At 46.5% G+C, this 18,704-nt stretch overlaps 2 protein-coding genes across 2 annotated transcripts in view; one reads left to right on the forward strand and one right to left on the reverse strand.

The window, feature by feature from the left end:
* On the forward strand, window positions 1-10,821 carry Dnali1 (dynein axonemal light intermediate chain 1). The gene is made up of 6 exons (XM_034503323.2): window positions 1-165; window positions 613-758; window positions 1,956-2,125; window positions 6,063-6,241; window positions 6,542-6,706; window positions 9,284-10,821. Exons 1-6 carry the CDS (start codon window positions 85-87, stop codon window positions 9,317-9,319), a joined length of 777 nt encoding a protein of 258 aa, XP_034359214.1. The 5' UTR covers window positions 1-84; the 3' UTR covers window positions 9,320-10,821.
* Gnl2 (G protein nucleolar 2) overlaps window positions 10,768-18,704 on the reverse strand; it is a 25,268-nt gene continuing 17,331 nt past the window's right edge. The window contains exons 10-16 of the mRNA XM_034503322.2: window positions 18,312-18,416; window positions 17,413-17,571; window positions 17,182-17,295; window positions 13,095-13,546; window positions 12,600-12,679; window positions 11,901-11,986; window positions 10,768-10,956 (exon numbers count right to left, since the gene is read on the reverse strand). Coding sequence (XP_034359213.1) covers window positions 10,807-10,956; window positions 11,901-11,986; window positions 12,600-12,679; window positions 13,095-13,546; window positions 17,182-17,295; window positions 17,413-17,571; window positions 18,312-18,416 — 1,146 coding nt within the window. The 3' untranslated portion in view covers window positions 10,768-10,806. The remainder of the gene's footprint in view (window positions 10,957-11,900; window positions 11,987-12,599; window positions 12,680-13,094; window positions 13,547-17,181; window positions 17,296-17,412; window positions 17,572-18,311; window positions 18,417-18,704) is intronic.

Below are 18,704 nucleotides of genomic sequence, written 5' to 3' on the forward strand. Positions count from 1 at the left end.
AAGGAGAGGAGGGGTTTCCATGGTGATCGCAAACAAGGCTCCACCCGGAGGGGCCGCTACGGAGTTGCTACCCCTGCGGCCACCATGATACCCCCCGCAGACTCCCTGCTCAAATACGACACCCCGGTGTTGGTGAGCCGGAACACAGAAAAACGGAGCCCCAAGGTATGAACAGGTCTCAGGGGATGGGAGATCCTACAAACTCCCAAGGGGAAAGACATCCCAACTTTGAGGATCTCTGGAATTTCAGGAGACAGATTGCTGGGGCTGACAGCCAAGAGAATTGGGACAGGGATAGAGGTTGAGAGAAGAGTACAAGATGCCTAGCTGTGACCCCAGAGGGCAAATTTAAGATGAGAAAGAAGTTACATAGAAAAGATGGGACTTGTGGTAGTCAGGTCCAAGAACAGGTCTGGTAGTGAGTTACCTATGTCTAGAGAGTGAAAGTAGAGGCCTGACCACTCATTCTAGAAACACCAGTTCAAACACAGGGTCAGAGCCAGATTTCTTTTGAGACCACAGATGAGGGAAACAGGCTGGAAATGACGAAGACTGTACAAGAGACCCGGGGAAATATGGAGCCACTAGACTGACTCACCTGTCTCTTCTTAGGCTCGGCCACTGAAGGTCACCGTCCAGCAGCCTGGACCCTCTGGTACAGGCCCACAGCCATCCAAGGCCAAGCTGCCCTCAACTTCCTGTGTCCCAGATCCTACCAAACAGGCAGAAGAAATCTTGAATGCCATCCTGCCTCCAAGGTAGAGAGAGAGGGGGAGGGGAAGGGGAGCACACAGTGACTGGGAGAAGGTCTAAGCTCTTGGCCCCAGAACATAGGTGTCTTCCTGTGTTCTACCTTGGGTTTTCTCTCAGCTTTCTGGAGTTCTGGAGTTCATGAAGTCTCAGTATGGCTGGATGCTCATAGCCAGGCAGGTACCCTCTAAATCCATACCCTCCATGTTCTGAGCATTCTCGTGACTTTAGATGTCTGTTTCTTCTAGCCCAGCCCCATTCCTCCTAAACTCCATTCCCAATACTCTGCTTCTTTGGTACCTCCATCAAGATTCCTCATAGAGAGCCTGGTGCGATGGCATATGCTTAATCCAAGCACTCTGCGAGACATAGAATTGCCTCAAAGTCAAAGCCAGCCTGGACTACAAAGGGAGCACTAGGCTGGCTACTGCTGCATAGCAAAGTTGTGTCTCAAAAGCTCATAAATGCTCAATAAGGCAAGGACCAATGAACTCACCTTTAATACCAGAACTCAGGAAGCAGAGGCAGGAAGAGTTTGAAGCTAGCCTGGGCTACACAGCCTAGCTAGAACTCTTTAAAAACCTCCACTTAATGGTCGTATTTATGCCCACAACAATGAGAACCACAGAGAACCTATGAACTTCTGCAGAGATGGAGGCCAAGAGAGAGAGGTGTCACTCACTAGTGCACTCTCTCCCACCAACACAGAAGTTTCTCCTCCTCTTGCCATTCTGCCCACAAGTCCGTCATTGCAGAATTTGGGTGTTCCTTCAGCACAGAATTCATTAGGGTCAGCCATTGCAAACAGCCCTTTAAGAACCTCCATACTCCCAACATACACAAATGCTTCCTAGTGGCTTGCATGAGGTTTATGGTGTTCTGTGTCTCCACCATAAGCCAGTGTGGGGAATTCCCACTGCATCTTCTATTCAAATCAGGCAGCACAACCACACATCTGTCCTCAACGGGCTAGGCAGGTATGACCTGGACAGAGGGTTGTGCTCTGTGGAGAATAGAGACTGCCCATCTACCCAACGTTAAGGTAGGTGTCCTGTGGAGGCTGCCTAGTGGGCATGGCTTGGGAAAGAGTGGGGGAAGTGGGGGTGGCATGATGGCTATGCTGCCCACCTCCACCCCCTGCTCCTGCTCAGGCAGAGTCTCAAGGACCCTCTGCTCAGAGCTGGTGGCTTGTATCTGTGTCACAGAGAATGGGTAGAAGACACACAGCTATGGATCCAGCAGGTGTCCAGCACACCCAGCACCAGAATGGATGTGGTCCATCTCCAGGAGCAGCTGGACCTGAAGCTGCAGCAGAGGCAGGCCAGGGAGACGGGCATCTGCCCTGTACGCAGGGAACTGTACTCCCAGTGTTTTGGTGAGTAGCCTTGGTGGTGTGAGTGCCACACACTCTCTGCCTCCTCCTAGCACAAAACCAAGCCCTGGTTACCCCAAACTACCCGCCCCCCCCCCAGTCAGAAATCATCGCTTCTCCTTCTGCCTGATTCCCCCTCCAACTGCTAAGTATATTCCCTTCCATTCCCAGACTCACCTCCCCACCTCAGCTACTCCTCCATCATTCATGGTCACTGGGGTGCCTGATCTCTCACAGAGGTTTGGTTCTTTCTTAGATTTATTTTGGATGTGGGTGTGCATGTGCACACATGCATGTTTTTATGAGGGTACATGTGCATGGCATGAGTGTGGAGATCAGAAGACAACTTGCAAGAATTGATTCTCTCTCCAGGCGGTGGTGGCGCACGCCTTTAATCCCAGCACTTGGGAGGCAGAGGCAGGTGGATTTCTGAGTTCGAGGGCAGCCTGGTCTATAGAGTGAGTTCCAGGATAGCCAGGGCTATACAGAGAAACCCTGTCTCGAAAAAAACAATAACAAAACAAAACAACAACAAAACAAAACAAAAAAAGAATTGATTCTCTCCTTCTACCAGGCTGATTCTAGGGAGTGGCTCAGGCCGTCAGGCTTGGTGGCAAGTGCCTTCACCCACTGAACCATCTCACTGCTCCCTCCCCTTGATAGGTATTTGAAGTAAGGTAAAAACTTCCATTTTAGCCAGATGTGGTGGCATATGCCTTTAATACAGGCCCTCGGGAGGTAGAGGCAGGCAGATCTCTCTGGCTTGAGGTCAATCTGATCTATATAGTGAGTACCAGGCTAGCCAAGGCTACCTCTAAAAAAAGACTTTTAAGTCTTTGGGGTTTTTTTCCAAAGATTTCCATAATAAGTCTATGCTAATATTTTGTTTTTGTTTTTTGAGACAGGGTTTCTCTGTATAGCCCTGGCTGTCCTGGAACTCACTCTGTTGACCAGGCTGGCCTCAAACTCAGAAATCCACCTACCTCTGCCTCCCAAGTGCTGGGATTAAAGACATGTGCCACCACTTCCTGGTGCCAATATATATATATATTTTTTTAAGACAGGGTCTCAATATCTAGTCCTGGCTGGCCTGGCCTCACAGAGATCTGCCTGACTCTGCCTTCTGAGTACTAGGGTTAAAGGTGTGTGTCATTAGTCCTGGCCTTACATTTTTTTAAAAAAAGATTTGTTTGTTTATTTTATGTATATGAATATGCTGTAGCTGTCTTCAACACACCAGAAGAGAGCATCAGATAACATTACAGATGGTTGTGAGCAACCATGTGGTTGCTGGGAATTAAACTCAAGACTTCTGGAAGAGCAGCCAGTGCTCTTAATTGATGAGCCATCTTTCCAGGCCTGGTAGTATTTTTTTTTTAAACTTATTTTTCAATGTCAAATGCCATCCCTGGAAACATATACACACAACTACACAACTAACATAATATGGACTGGGCAGGTTACATTTACCTATTTAGAAATATATAAATTCTCTCTTTCACACACACACACACACACACAGCTGGTTCTTTGCTACTTTGTGGGTTCTTTTTTCCTTCGTTCTCCACACTTTTCCACTCTTTCAACCCCCTAACACTAGAGGAGCGGGAAAAGGATAGAAAGGGAAGGGTGACATTATCATTAGAGTACTTCTTGCTGACTAGGGGCACTGAGTTCCTTGGAGCAAGTTGGATCTTCTCACAGTCAGGATATCTATTTTCCTCTTCTCATTGTTTCTTGTTTATGTACAACTACTTACTAATAACCAACAGCAAACAACCAACAGCCCACCTCCACCCCTGAATCCCAGGGCCCTAGCATGGATAGACCCTCTGAAAAGTTCCCAGAATTCCAAATGTCACAAATCATAGAAACTGCCTGCAGCTGGCAAACCCACGCCTCTGCTCGAGCATGAGGCAGATCATAGTCAGCGAGTGTGAACAATCTGAAGAGCCCCATATCCCACACCTGGAATTAGACAAAAACATCTCATAACATTTCTGTGTTTGTTGTTTGTTTGTTTTTCGAGACAGGTTTCTCCGTGTAGCCCTGGCTGGCCTCGAACTCAGAAATCTGCTTGCCTCTGCCTCCCAAGTGCTGGGATTAAAGGTGTGTGCTACCACTGCCTGGCCTGTGTCTATTAAAGAAAACAAAATTCTTACTATACACTCACAACAACAAAAGAGTCTATGAATTTTAAACAGTGGAGGGAGGTGTACATAGGAGATGTTGGAGGAAGGAAAAGGCAAAGGGAAAATGATATAAATATTTTATAAATCTCAAATAAATATAAAATATATTTTAACACCATTTATTTTTAATATATGTGTGTGTGCGTGCGTGTGCACATACATGCACACATGCTCTGTGTATGCAGATGCCCATGGGGGACAGAAGAAGGCATTGGATACCCTGGAGCTGGAATTATAGGCAATTGTGAAATCACCAGACATGAATGCTAGGAACCAAACTCTGGTTTTTTGGAAAACTAGCCAATGCTCTTAAACACTGAGCTAGTTCTCCAGCACAATGTGTTAATATTTTAATCAAAAAATTAATAACGACCTTTATGTCTATGCCTATCCAACAACACTCAGCCCACACTCCAGCAAAATGCTGTTGTCATTTGTAGTTAGATGACATGAGAATTGAAGATGTGTCCACTGAGTACTATGTCAATGGCTGCCTGCTGCTCAGTCACCCTAATGCTATAGGCTCCCAACTGCAAACTCTCCCAGTCTCTCAGGTAGCTTCAGATTCAGCAAGCTGGCTTTAGCCTGCTCAGTATGAGTGTGATTTGCCCTCCAATTTGGAGACTTATAAAGGAAGAGAAACAAGTCTGACTCTGCTGTTCTTAGTCCCAAACCAGTTTAGCCAACAGGAGTTCCCCCTGACCCCCCAGACAGGGTTTCTCTGTGTAGCCCTGGCTGAACTTACTCTGTAGATCAGGCTGGCCTGGAACTCAGAGATCTGCCTGCCTCTGCCTCCAGAGTGCTGGGATTAAAAGCATGCACCACCACTGCCTTAAAAGTGGTACTTTTAAACACCACCACTTGAGAATGTCAGTTCGTCCTATATCTACATTGTACCTGAACATGGAAGCGAGGGGATCAATTACCACAAACAAACCTGAGGTTCTAGTCTCTTTCTCCATGCCGAGCTCACTGACATGCTTCTTCTAAGAGGAGCGGCTGTGTGGCCTGTTCTTTGGATCATGGAGAACACCCTCTCATAGTACCTCTTTGTAAACCATATGTTTTTTGTGTGTGTGTTGTATGCATGTGCACGTGTGCATGTGTGTGTAGTCATGCTTGAATGTGTGTGCTCACAAGTGTGGAGACCAGAAGTCGATGTCAAACCCCCTTCTCTATCATTCTCCACTTCTTCTTTTGAGATTATAAACAAAACTAAAACCAAACCAATCAAACAAACAAAAAACCCCCCAAACCCAACCTTATGTGTATGGGTGTTTTTACCTGTGTATGACATCTCTGCAGTTCTGAGGAGACCCAAAGAGTGTATTGAATACCGTGGAACTGAAGTTACAGACGGTTGTTAGCTGCCAACCATGGATTCTGGAGAATCCATGCTTCTGGAGAAGCAGTCAATAACCTTAACTGAGTCATCTCTCCAGCCGCTCTACCTTATGTTTTTGAGACAGGATCTTTCACTGAACCTGGAGCTCACTGACTGAGCAAGACTAGCTAGCTAGTGAGCAAGCTCCAGGGAACTTTCTGTCTCACCTCCCCAGGACTAGCATTACATGTGTGTGCCTTTTTACATGGGTGTTGGGTGTCCTACCTTCACCAGTTTCATTGTTGCGGATCCATGCCTCTGAGAACATATCCTAAGTCCTTCCCAGGAGGAAAGGTGGCTTGCTATAGACAAAGTGCATGTCCTCTCACCAGTGACTTTTATCTCCCCGTGTGCATATTGGAAGATGAGCTGATCCGGGAGGTCACCATCAATTGTGCAGAGAGAGGGCTGCTGTTGTTGCGTGTCCGGGATGAGATCCGCATGACCATCGCTGCCTACCAGACTCTGTATGAGAGCAGTGTGGCATTTGGCATGAGGAAGGCACTGCAGGCCGAACAGGGGAAGTCAGACATGGAGAGGAAAGTGAGTGGGGTTGACCATGTTCCCTCGGCTCCCAGACACTTCTGTAAATCTCAGGGCCTGAAGTTGTCACTGTAACCCTGAATTCTGGCCCTGAGGGTGTCCTCCACACTAATACTGCAAGGTCTCAGTGAGGAGTGGTCTAAAGACACTCCATGTCAGTCACTGACTTCCCACTGGGTGGCAGTACATACCCTGGCATTGTCTTAGGTTGGGCAGTTGTATCCCAAGTCACCTCACCCAGGTTCTTACAATGCTCATCCACTTGGGGATGTCCCAGGATGATGGCCATTCTATCTTCAGATTACAGAATTGGAGACAGAAAAGAGAGACTTGGAGAGGCAAGTGAATGAGCAGAAGGCGAAATGCGAGGCCACCGAGAAGCGGGAGAGCGAGAGGCGACAGGTGGAGGAGAAGAAGCACAATGAGGAGATCCAGTTCCTGAAACGGACCAATCAGCAACTGAAGGTAAAAGGGCCCAGGTCCCGGCTCCTGCCTAAGGGGCCAGACCTACAGAGTGTTTCCCACTGGTGACTTCATTTGTTTCTTCAGTTTTTTAAGTAGTGGAGATTCAATGTCGTGAAGAACACTAGGCAGACATTATACCCCTAAACCCCAATTCCAGCTCTCGTTTTTCCTTTTCTTGTTTGGATTTTTGGAGACAGGGTCTCATGTAGCTCAGGCTAACCTTTAGCTCCCATGCTTCCTTCTTCGTGTCTGGGATTACAGCCAAGCACCACCATGCCCAGCTCTCCTTTCATTTTTTTTTTTCCTTCGGGACAGGGTTTCTCTGTGTAGCACTGGCTGTCCTGGAACTCACTCTGCAGACCAGGCTGGCCTTGAACTCAGAAATCCGCCTGCCTCCCAAGTGCTGGGATTAAAGGCGTGCGCCAACACTGCTCGGCTCATTTTTTTTTTAAAATGAGTTTTACCATTTTTTAAAAAAAATCTGTATGGATGTTTTGCCTGCATGCTCACACACCCACATATATACTTGTTGTATCCCCTGGAACTGCTGGATGGTTGTAAGCTACCTCGTGGGGGCTAAGAAACAAACCCAGATCTTCTGCAAGAGCCATGAGTACTCTTACCTGCCAAGCTATCTTTCCATTCCTTCTTTTATTTTTCCATTGGAAACAAGACCCAAGTTTTCCAGGCTTTCCTTGAACTCACTCTAACCCAGGGAAACCTTGAACTTGAATTCTACTTCTGTCTTTCCAGTAACTGTGGTTACAAGTCTGTGCCCATGGCTTTTAAATGTTGGCCCACTTGTACTGGCAAGGAGTAAGGGAGGCTGACTGGGGTAGGGTATGGCTCCCTTTCTAAGGTCTTTATGCCTTTAGTTGTATAGGAAGCCTATTCTCAACAATATAAAGTACCTCAGTCTACCTTTCCAATGTAGAGCCATCTCATGCCTGCCAATCTGTTTTCCTCCTGGGAGAAAGATGCTCATAACCAGAGAGGATGCAACAGTGTCTGACCCCTCAAGTTGGTCATTGTTCTTTTCCTGCACTGAAGGAGCCTTCCTCAGCAGGCTCCAACAGGAGCGTTATCTCCCCAGACGCCCCCCACCCCCAGCATCTTGATGCACTGTGGCAGCAGAGCCTTTTGAGAGGAAGTATGTGTGAGAAGCCCCCTAAGTGAATGCCAGAGGAGCCCTGCTATAGCTGGTTCCTCTGAGGTGCTGGGAAAGAGGGCTGGGTGGGAAAGAGATGAGATTACAGGCTGTAAGGGCTGAGCCCCAGGCAAGCATCACTGCTTATCACAGGGCAGCTCTCCCCAACCCCACCCCGCTTTGAGACAGGGTTTCTCTATGTAGCCCTGGCTATTCTGGAATTGTAGACCAGGCTGACCCTGAACTCAAAGATCAGTCTGCCTCTGTCTCCCAAGTGATTCGATTAAAAGCTACAGGACAATGCTCATAAACAATTATTGGCCACTCCCAGATACGCTGAGCAGAAGCTACAGGGCTTGTGCTCCACAGTGCAGCTTAACATGGCCTTGTGAGAGCTAGGCAGTGGTGGCGAACACCTTTAGTCCCAGCACTTGGGAGCAGAGGCCAGCCTGGTCTACAGAGTGAGTTTGAGGCCAGCCAGAGCTACACAGAGAAACCCTGTCTCGAAAAACCTAAAACAAAACAAAGCCTTGCAAAGCTTATTGAGGGTTGAGCTTCACTTCTATACCTACAAGCAGCTCTCTCCTCCCTCCCTCACTTAAAGCCAAAGTTCTTGTGCTTGAGATAAGGAAGGCTGTGTATGAGCCATCAGCAGAGGATGAGTTTTGGATAGTTGAAGTCTACTAGAATCAGAGCTGGAGACTTCCCCAGCCAGATGTAAACCATTACTCAGCAGATTCCAAAGCTGGTTTCTAAGTTCCAACAAGAGTAAAGCTGAATACCTTAGCATCCTTCTAACATCCAAAGGCGGCCTTGAAATCCCCAGGGGGAAGGATTCTTTACAAGCAAGTTCTTTTATTGGCTCAAAGCTGCACTACAAAGAAAACAGTGTTTTTCCGTCCCCAGGATGGACCCTAAGGGTCTGTCCACATATCACCGTGTAAATCTCTGTGCTGGCTGCTAGAGGAAGGGAGTAACCCCCTAGAGTCCTAGCTTTCCCTACTCACTGGTAGCATTTTCCTCTAATTGAGTGTCAAGTTGTCACAGTGGCTGATAGTTTGCTGTTTTCTAAGACTCCTGGTTCCAGCAGAGCTCCATGTACTAACCCAGAGGCAAATGTTTAGCTTAGTGGACATACAGGCTTAAAGTAGGAGCTTTGGAAAACCACTATTTCAACAACTTTTACTCCATTTCCCTTTCTGTGCTATAATACACTGAGCTATTACTGTATGGAAACCAGGTCAGCTCTGGTTTCGGCCCATGGAACAAAACCATGCCAAGCCTGAATCCAGCTAACAGAGAAAATGTGGAGCTGGGTGGGAAGAGGGGATGCTCCGAGTGTCAGCCCCGGGCTACTCCTCCTAGGCTTAGCTACATACATGTTAAGGTGCAAGATGCAAATATTAACGGAGTTTTGTTTTTTATTTTAGGCCCAACTGGAAGGCATTATCGCACCGAAGAAGTGATAATTTGGGTCTCAGCAGGCCCCTTGCCCCATAAGCTCATTGAAATAAAAAGCCAGTTTCCCGAGCCAACAAGCCATCCCCTCCCCGGTCACCACTCATGTAACAATATGTTAGAACTGTTGTCCCAGAGTCATGAAACACTTGATAGAGTCATGAAACACTTAAGGTCTGGCAGCCAGGGTCCTGGCTGGGCAATGGAAGGTGGTGGAACCCTGTGTCCATGTGCAGCTTATAAACTGGCCTAGAGCTCTGTCATGTCACTAACTTAGGGAGCAAGTGTTTCCCCAAAGAGAGATTACCTTTGCACCAAGTTTAGTTCCCAGCTCAACTTGTACCTTGGGCTTCTCTGGCCCCACCCTTCCATGTCACCTCTCTAGTGTAAGCTTCAGCTTAGTTTGGGACTATATCCTCTCATTCCCACCCGCTGAGTCAGCAGGACCCTGTCCTTAGTCTTCCTCGCTCCAGGAAGAAACAGCAGCAGAGTCAAAGCCATGCTCACTAAGAGGTATAAAGTCCCTGTGTCTTGAGAGCTGTCTGCACCCCAGGTCCTCACCACACCATTTGAATACCTTCTGCTGGACAGCAAAGCCTGACTCCACACTCCATAACTAGCTATTAATGAACAGCTAAGAAGGTAGCCACATCTCACACGTAGTTCCAGACAAATTATGGACTGAAGGCAGATTTGTAGACGCAGAAGACTTAAATTACAGACAAATCTCCATTGGGGGAAAGCCCATGGTGGGAGAAGAGATTGAGCTTGGTGACACCCATCATTCAGTCAAGAACTGTTCTTAAGCTGGCACTAACATTTCCTTCCAATTGGTAGGAATGCCTCAAGTCCACAGTAGTCCTGAGGGGGGGGCCAGAAGGGGTTCACTCTTTGGCAGCTCTGACCTCCATCCCAGTCTAATCTTACTGCAAGGCCTATGAACCCCAAGAGCTGTTCTGAGTTGACTATATCCCAACACTGACTTTATACTAAAAGTCACATCTTGGACCTTCACCCAGTATCCTGAGGAATTAGGTCTCTACTAGCACAACCTGCCTGTGACACCATGTTCCTGGAACAGCACTGTCCCTGTGGTGTGCTGGCTTTGTGGGCGGTGCAGGAAAGCATCTGTACCCTAACAAGCTGATGTTGCTGGAGCACTCCTGCCTCCAAGCCTCACCTGACTGTCTCTGAAACACTGTGCTTCACAGCTTTGTAAACCCCTGCCCCAGTGCTGCTCAGGAGTGTAAGAGAAACACGCATGTCTGTAGACACACGCTAGAGGGTCACACACTGGAGGAACTAAGGGCCAGGTCAAGTGTTTGAAAAACTCTGGGGCTGAGGACTTCCTGTTGCCACAGAACAGGGGTATGCCCTTATCACTAAGCTTTCCGCGTGTGCTGTGCCTAAGAGATGCCAACTGGGCACGAGAAAGTGAACACAGTTCCTAATGGCATATTTTTGTATAATTTAATAAACAGCTTTCTAGCTGTTACTACTTCTGTCTGAACTTCTTGTGTCTGTGTTTCTGTCCCTCTGAGTCGCTCGTCTTCTTTTTGTTCCTGTTTCTGTTTTTTACGTTGTGTGTTTCATAGTAGCGCACACCGACTTTTTTGGATTGTTGCTGCCGTGCTGCTCTCCTCCGCTGCAAACGTACAACAGAAAGGAAACAAGTCACACACTGACGGTCACCCCTCAATGCAGCTCCCACATTGCCTGTGCAGCTCCCACAGCAATGGCAGCAGAGCTGGGAGGCTGTCTACCTCAGACCCTAGGACCAGCAACAGACTCTCACTGGCCGGGCCGCATCCCTCTCTCCAGCTCCTTTCCAAAGCTGTCCTTCCCAGGGGTCAGTCATCTGCCTGCCTCTCCAGCTCTACTCTACTCTACCTCCCTGAAGCCACACAAAATCTTCCAGTTCTTCAGGCTAGCAGGACACAGGTGTGACGGTGATAACCTAGAACTCCTGAAACCTAAGATTTAGACTCAAGGGCCTTCATTCTGTGAGCCACTTCCTGACCCAAAGTAAATCACTTCCATCAGATCACTAACACAGGGGGTTCCTTACAGATCTAATCTCTTGTTTCAGAAAGAACAGGTCCTGGGAACTGGAATTTTTGGCTGGTATGACAGCTCACACCTGCAATCCCACCACTTGAGGTACTAAGAGATAGGGGACTGCCTGAGTCTGAGGATACCAGGGCCTGCATACCAAGACCCTGCCTCAAAAATAAAAACTAAAACTAAACAAGAGTGGCTCAGAAGCTCCATTCCCAGCACCGACCAACAAGCTATCCTCTGATCTCCAGGTGCTCATCAGTCATGAGATGCCTGCACACGCATGCATACAAAAGAAATGAAAACAAACAAACCTCCAAATGGACTTCTACTGCTCTTTTGTTTGATTTCTTCCCTCATGACAGGGTCTCAATATGCAGTCCTGGCTATCCAAGGATTCACTCACTGTGTAAACCAGGCAGCCTCCTGCCTGCCTCCCAGACTGGGACTAAGAGCACGGTGGGCATGCACCAGAACACTGGATTTCTACCTTTTGTGCCCATATCTCATGAAAAGCAGTAGAATACTTACTTCCTTACACGTCAGCATCCTCTGAGTCTTACTTGAAGGTTCTTCTTCCATCTGTGCATTCCATTTCCTTGCCTTTTTGGAGAGTGCTGGACACACATGATACATAAAAGACAGAGGAGATTAACAATAGAAGCAGCATTTCAAAATCTGGTAGACTACTGTGGGAACAAGCCCTATGTAAGGACCCATGCAGGGTTACAAGCAGGCCATCGTCATAGTGAGGCTCTACTTGCATAATGTAGAAACTATCATTAACTTTATGGAATATCTGTGGTGGTTTGAATGAAAACGACCACTATAAGCTCTTATGTTTGAATACTTGGTTCCCAATCGAGAGAACTACTTGGAAAAAGTGATGTGTGTCACAGAGGTGGGCTCTAAGGCTAAACATCCCCAGTGTACTGCTTCTTGTTTGGTCATGTGGTATCTATCACAGCAACAGAAAAGACAGACAGACCTCCTGCCTCAATTCTTCTGCAGACTCTTCTGTCTGACTCTGAAGCTATTAATAGGCACTTTTGTTAAGCAGTATTCCTAAGCCATCAACTGCATCTTTAAAAATGTGCAGAATCTCAAATGGAGAATTCAATGTGCATGGTAAGTAGAATGTGGAACAAGATGCTAAGTCCCTGCCTGTATGGGAAGAAATTATCCCAAAGCTACAAATCACATCTAAAGGGTACAAAGAATTCATCTCACCTGCATCACTGACTTCTGCAGATGTTTTCTTCTCTTCTTCATATTTTGCAAAAACCTTTTCACTTAAGTCCTTGGAAATTCTGAAAAACAAAAGCAAAGTCACACAGCTGCTCCTTTTTAACTGCTCTGAAAAGGCCAATGTGGAGAGGTGGAACACTTATGAAGAAAAGGAAATTCCACCATGTTTGTGGTGATCGCTGAGTGATACAGCTAATGCCCAGCAGTTTGTACAGCTCCTGGGCTGGAATACTAGGTAACTAAGCCCCGTGTACTTAAGGTGGCTGAAGATGAGAAAGTTACAGATTTTTCTTTAAAGCAACCATTCCTAGTTCCCTGTTCAGACTGGGACTATGGCTAGGTGGTGGAGCACTTGCCTGATACACACAGGCCCTGGCTTCTGTCCTAAGTACTTTAAAAACCTAATGCCAAAGTCAATGTTCATGGTAAGTGAGAACAGAACAGGCAAGCTAGTTAGTAAGAAGAAAGATTACCTACCTAACAGCAGAGAACTTTTTAGCTTTGGCTTTATTTAGAAACTTCTGGTACTTGGCAATCTTCTCATCTAGGGCTCTGATTACAGCTTTGGTGTTATTTTCTACTGGTTCTTCCTGAGTGTCTAGGGAACACTCTTCCTCAGCATCCTCCCCTGGTTGTTCCTGCTCCTGTTCTTCCTCTTCCACAGAGCTTTCCAGATCTTCCAAGTCTGACATCTCCACAGGCACCAGGTCGTCCTCAGAAAACTGAGGCCCCACGTTGATTCTGCCGAAGTTCTGGCGAACCCTTGCGAGGATCTGTTGCATCTCTGAGTTTCCATCCTGGAAACAGCCTGCTTCTGGCTCCTTTTCAATGGTAGGGTTTGACCTTTCAACTTCTGTTTCTGTGGTCTCTCCTTCTGGGTGGTTCTGGGTTGTTTCTGTGGGAACTTCCAATGATGAGGACGGTGGAAGCTAGTGAGGACCAAAAGATGTGGGAGAAGGGGAAAACGGAATCAGAAAAGGAGAGCCATGCTTCAACTACTATTGGCTCTCAGATAAGCAGCCCTCCTCTCGGATCCAGCCAATGGAACTCAACAGAGCAGCCAGCACTAAATCCTTTGATGCTTTAGAAAGGACAGAGCTGTGGTTTAGGAGGAAGGAAACTGACCCAATGAAGCCAACACAGTGGTGTCCTTCTTGGGTATCAGGAAAAAGGGGACAGAAGAGGCACATAGAAAAATAGAAGACACAAATCCAAGAAAGTGGAAGCGAGGCTGAAGGAGGACCAGGAAGTGTAAGGAGAGAGGTGGGGAGGCCAGGGTTCAGAATGAGCACAGAGTCTAGAACTACTGAGATGAGTGGCCTATCTTAGGTATTCATGCAAAGTCAGCATGTGCCAAGCTTTCCACAACATTTCAATATGGCTCATTTTATCCCTGTGACCAAAACTCACATAATGACTCTGCAAAGTCGAGAGTGGCTGGGCAAAATGCTAAACAAGTCCAAAACCCATAAAATGCAGGAAACTGAATAAAAGTTTGCACATTTTTGAGTTGGCAAATTGGCTCAGCAGGTAAAGGCACTTGCTGCCCAATATGACAACTTGAGTTCAAACCCCCAGAATTCACATGGTGAAAGGCATGAACCAACTCCCCAAAGTTGTTCACAGATCCTCACGTGTATCACGGTACATGTTTGTGTGTACTCAAGTATATCCACATGGGCATACACACACTAATCTTAACTTTGTATATTTTGTAGTGATTTCTAGAATTTTTTTTTCTTTTTTTCAAGATAGGGTCTCTCTGTGTAGCCTGGGCTGTCCCAGATTTTTCTCTATAGACCAGGCTGGCCTCAAACAGAAATCCACCTGACTCTGCCTTCTAAGTACTTGGATTAAAGATATGAGCCATCATGACTAGCAATTTCTAGCTTTCTGATCTTTAAGAAATTAGAACAACAAGGAGGACAAAAAAAAAAAAAAAAGATAAAAAGGAAAAACACTAAATAAGGATAATTGTGCTTGGGCTAGAGATATGGCTCAGTGTGTTTAAGAGCACTGACTGATCTTCCAGAAGTCATGAGTTCAATTCCCAGCAACCATATGGTGACTCACAATCATTTGTAATGAGATCTGATGCCTTCTTCTGGTATATTTGAAAACAACTATAGTGTACTCATATAAATAAAACAAATAAATCTTAAAAAAAAAAAAAAGTTAGACTTCTGTGACAGTACCTGTTCCTCAGAAGCCTTCCCCAACTTCCACTCACTAGTCACCCTCTGACTCCTTCAACCCCTCATCCTGGTAGAGTGCTCACAGTATCCAATTCCCTGAACTCAGCTGTACTCAAGCAGAATAAACATACATTCTTGGCAGAGAGCCTGAACCCTCTGGACACTCCTGAGGGACGTGTCATCTTCCTGTATGCATAAGGAACGCCTTTCCAGCACACGTGAATGGAAGCTCATGTGCTACAGGCTGGAAACCTAGCTGACTTCAGACAGGACCTGTTCCCTAGAAAGATTCAGGCAACACTCACAGTTTCACCTCCAACCTTTGGGGAAAGAAGAGGGGTCAGAGACTGAGCTGAATCATCTACAGCCACTGACTCACGTACATAAAGAAACACTCCTCCAGGATGGTAAAGACCCTGATATGTCTACCCAGTGAGAGAACAGAAACTGCTGTTTGTAAGAGTTAAATCTAGATCTTCCTCCCAGCCCCATGCTCTCAGAAAAAAGACTCAGACTCAAAATATATTTACAAATACCTTGGCCATATAGCTAGGCTCTTCTCTGACTAGATAGATCATAACTTCAAATAACTCCAATCTACATTTTGTCACACGGCTAGTTACCTGTGCTCAGATACCATGCATCCATTTCCTCACATCTTCCTGGGTGAATCTCCTGTACCTGGCACTATTCCAGAATCCTTTTGCCTACAGGATGCCCCACCTGCTATTTCCTGCCCAAATTTATTATTGACAGGTGCCATATCCATACAAACACAAGATATTTCTTCTACAGCTGTCTCTTCCCGACCTTGCCTAGGCATGGCTTCCATTGAGCTGCTCTGACCTTTGGCCTTTGTGGTAAACTGGTAATCACAGATAAAAGTATTTTGCTGCATTTCTACTCTAGCAAATCACACCCCAGAGCCTTGAATTTGTAGCTGACTGAGTGTAACTAATGCTAAGGGGTAGCAGGCTGTGGGATTCAAGTCCATGATTTGTGGGGTCTTCACTAATTCCAGAAGTTAAAACCAGAATCTCACTAGAGTCAAAGACCTGTAGAAGTAGAGTGGACATCCACTACACATATCATCTGACATCCACTACACACATGTACTTGCACTTACACACCTGAGCTCCACGCCCCACTAGAATCTAAATCCATGAGGGTAGGGACTTGCCTGCTTTTTATGGCGGCCCCTCTGCCCCAGAGGGCTAGGAGCTCCACCCTGGTTGCTGAATGAATGGATTAATGAGTGAATAAATGATATCACTTACAGAGCAGAGAGACAGAGGGACTGTTGTACTTGGTTGGTTGTGGTTTTTGAGAGAAGAGGGAGGAAAGCCAGATAATGTCAATCTCAGGCATACTAAGTGGTTTTTTTTTTTTCCCAAGACAGGGTTTCTCTGTGTGTCCGTGGCTGGTCTGCCTCTGCTTTAGGTGTGTGCACCACTGCCACCTGACAGCATGCTAAGTTTTTAATGCTGGAGAAAAATACTCAAATGGAACCATCCTGCTTTAGTTAAGAGGTATTTCTAGGAGAAGACCAGAGCTACAAGAATCCCAGTGATGGAACACAGAAACAAAACCCAAAGCCATCACTTCCAGAGAGCCGCTGAATTCTGAAAAGGACCCCAGAAACAGGCCAAGCCACCATCAAGGTAAAAGCTATGGGGCAGTAGGTAGTTTCCTGTCTGTGTGCCAGCTCAGCCCCCAAGCCCAACACCTCCTGAGCAGACATTATCAACTCCATTGCTCCTCTGCTGTGAGCTCCCAGCTCTCTCTAGAACAAGGGCTCCTGTTCACCCTCTTGTTTTCCGTGGCTGTGGTTAGTATGAGAAGAGGTTTCTTCATGAATGAACTCTAGTGCCGGGCAGTGGTGGCACACGCCTTTAATCCCAGCACTTGGGAGGCAGAGGCAGGTGGATTTCTGAGTTCGAGGCCAGCCTGATCTACAGAGTAAGTTCAGCCAGGGCTACACAGAGAAACCCTGTCTTGAAAAACCAAAAACCAAAAACCAAAAACCAAAAACCAAAAACAAAACAAAAAAAAAAAAAAAAGAAAAAAAGAAAAAAAGAAAAAAAAAAAAGAACTCTAGCAACACCTCTGCTCCCACAGAGGCACAGAGGCAGACACTGAACAAATATGAGTTTCTCCTCCCCCTCCTCCCAGCCGCACAGGCTGCTATCTACTCTTACGCCTGTCTCACTCTGCTCATTTGTCTCTGATGCTCTTCAACGAGTCTATACAATGGAATGATATTCATGTACCAAAAATGAAGAAGGTGCGCCCTGAGGAAAACAACCATAAGTTACATATTAGGGTCATTTGACCCCACTTTCTAGGACCTGTGTTCACCCTCTTCTTACCTGGGGAGCTGTCGGTAGCTCTGCGTTGGGTGGCTTGACAAAGAAAGGGATTCGGCCTCTCTGCCAGTCATTGAGAACCATCTTGCTTACAGTCAGCAAGTCAGGCTCTCCACCCTGAAAAGACAAGACAGACTCCAGCTAAACACACAGAACAAAAGCTCTTCTGGATGAAAGAGGGCCACTTCAGTCACTCTGCTCCTCCTCCTCATCATCCCCAAGACATTGGCTTACCTTCAATAACTTCCCAGTGCGAAGAGCTAGCTTCTCAAGAAAATCCTCAGCATTCTCCCAGGACTCAATCTTGTATGTTTTGCTGATATATTCTGGCTTTGCTCGTTCAAGGACAGCACCAATGTGGTCTTGAGGAGCTTTAATTTTTTCAACTTGAACCTAGAGAGTAATAGAAATGCTGTGTTTAATTCTTTTGCACAGACGGGAGAATTCAGTGATTTTTATAAAGTGGAATGGATTTCCATATCACAAGGTGAGTGGGGCTTTGCTGTGTCTGTGATAGTTTGGCAGGGGCAAGGAACACCCCCGAAAACTGACCACAGCCACTGAGCCCAGAGATCAACTCTAATCCTACTTTACCACAGACTGTGTGCGGCCTCCACAGGCAGTTTAAACTTGGAATGCTCTGTGTTACTCACTGGCACTATTTAGATGCCTGCTACTCCCAGAATCCAGAACACAAAAAGCAATCCAAGAATGTCAGAAGGATGGGAGGAATGTGCAGAGAGAGGACATACGCTAGAAGCATGGTTATGGTTAAGGGGAATCATTTAAGTTCTCAGTCATATTCAGAAACAAGTGAGGAAATGACTAGGTTCCAAGATGACTCAATCCATAAACCCATGAAGATGAATTATCACTAAGCATAAACAAGCCCTGCTTCCCTTCGGATCCCATGTGGTTACTGCATACTGCTGTGGGATGACACTGACCAGATATGCCCACAGCCCCTCAACCTCCGGAGGTAGGCTGAGTGGAAAGGAGGCTGCTCTGTTCAGCATCATGTCTCTGCATCTGGATAGACAGGCTGACCCCAGACTGCCTTCTGAACAAGGAGTGGCAAAGGCTCTCAGGGATCCCCACAAATGAAAACAGAACTGTGAAGGACAAATACCCACCACTCCTTTGAGCACAATGTCGGTCTCTGAGTCCTCAGATGGGTAAACCACACCAGGGCAGTCAATCAGGAATATACGACGCATCAAGGTAATATACTGCCAGACCTGCAGACAGGAAATTCTAAGTTTGCCAAAGTCAAATACTGGGAGCTTAATTTCACTCATCTGTGACATTGCCATATTAAGCTAGAAAGGAGGGAGGGGAGGGTCAGAGAAAAGCAACCTGCTGAATAATCAGGCCAGAGCCTGTCCTTTACTTAAGCCAAGTATGACAACTTCCAGTAAGCACAAAGTTGAGTTCCATCACTAAGAGTCCAAGAATAAGGCACAGGCAGGATTTCCAGCTGGTATTGTGCAAAACTCACCATAGCAAACCTCTCCAAGTCTTAAAAA

The sequence above is a fragment of the Arvicanthis niloticus genome, chromosome 5, assembly GCF_011762505.2.
Source record: "Arvicanthis niloticus isolate mArvNil1 chromosome 5, mArvNil1.pat.X, whole genome shotgun sequence".
In the NCBI taxonomy this organism is placed as follows: Eukaryota; Metazoa; Chordata; class Mammalia; order Rodentia; family Muridae; genus Arvicanthis; species Arvicanthis niloticus.

Excerpts from the sequence above, each read along its gene's own strand:
- Dnali1 (XM_034503323.2), top strand. The coding sequence starts at position 85 with ATGATACCCCCCGCAGACTCCCTGCTCAAATACGACACCCCGGTGTTG. Across the intron at positions 166-612 it reads CAGAAAAACGGAGCCCCAAG|GCTCGGCCACTGAAGGTCAC; the intron begins GTATGAACAGGT and ends GTCTCTTCTTAG. Across the intron at positions 759-1,955 it reads AATGCCATCCTGCCTCCAAG|AGAATGGGTAGAAGACACAC; the intron begins GTAGAGAGAGAG and ends TCTGTGTCACAG.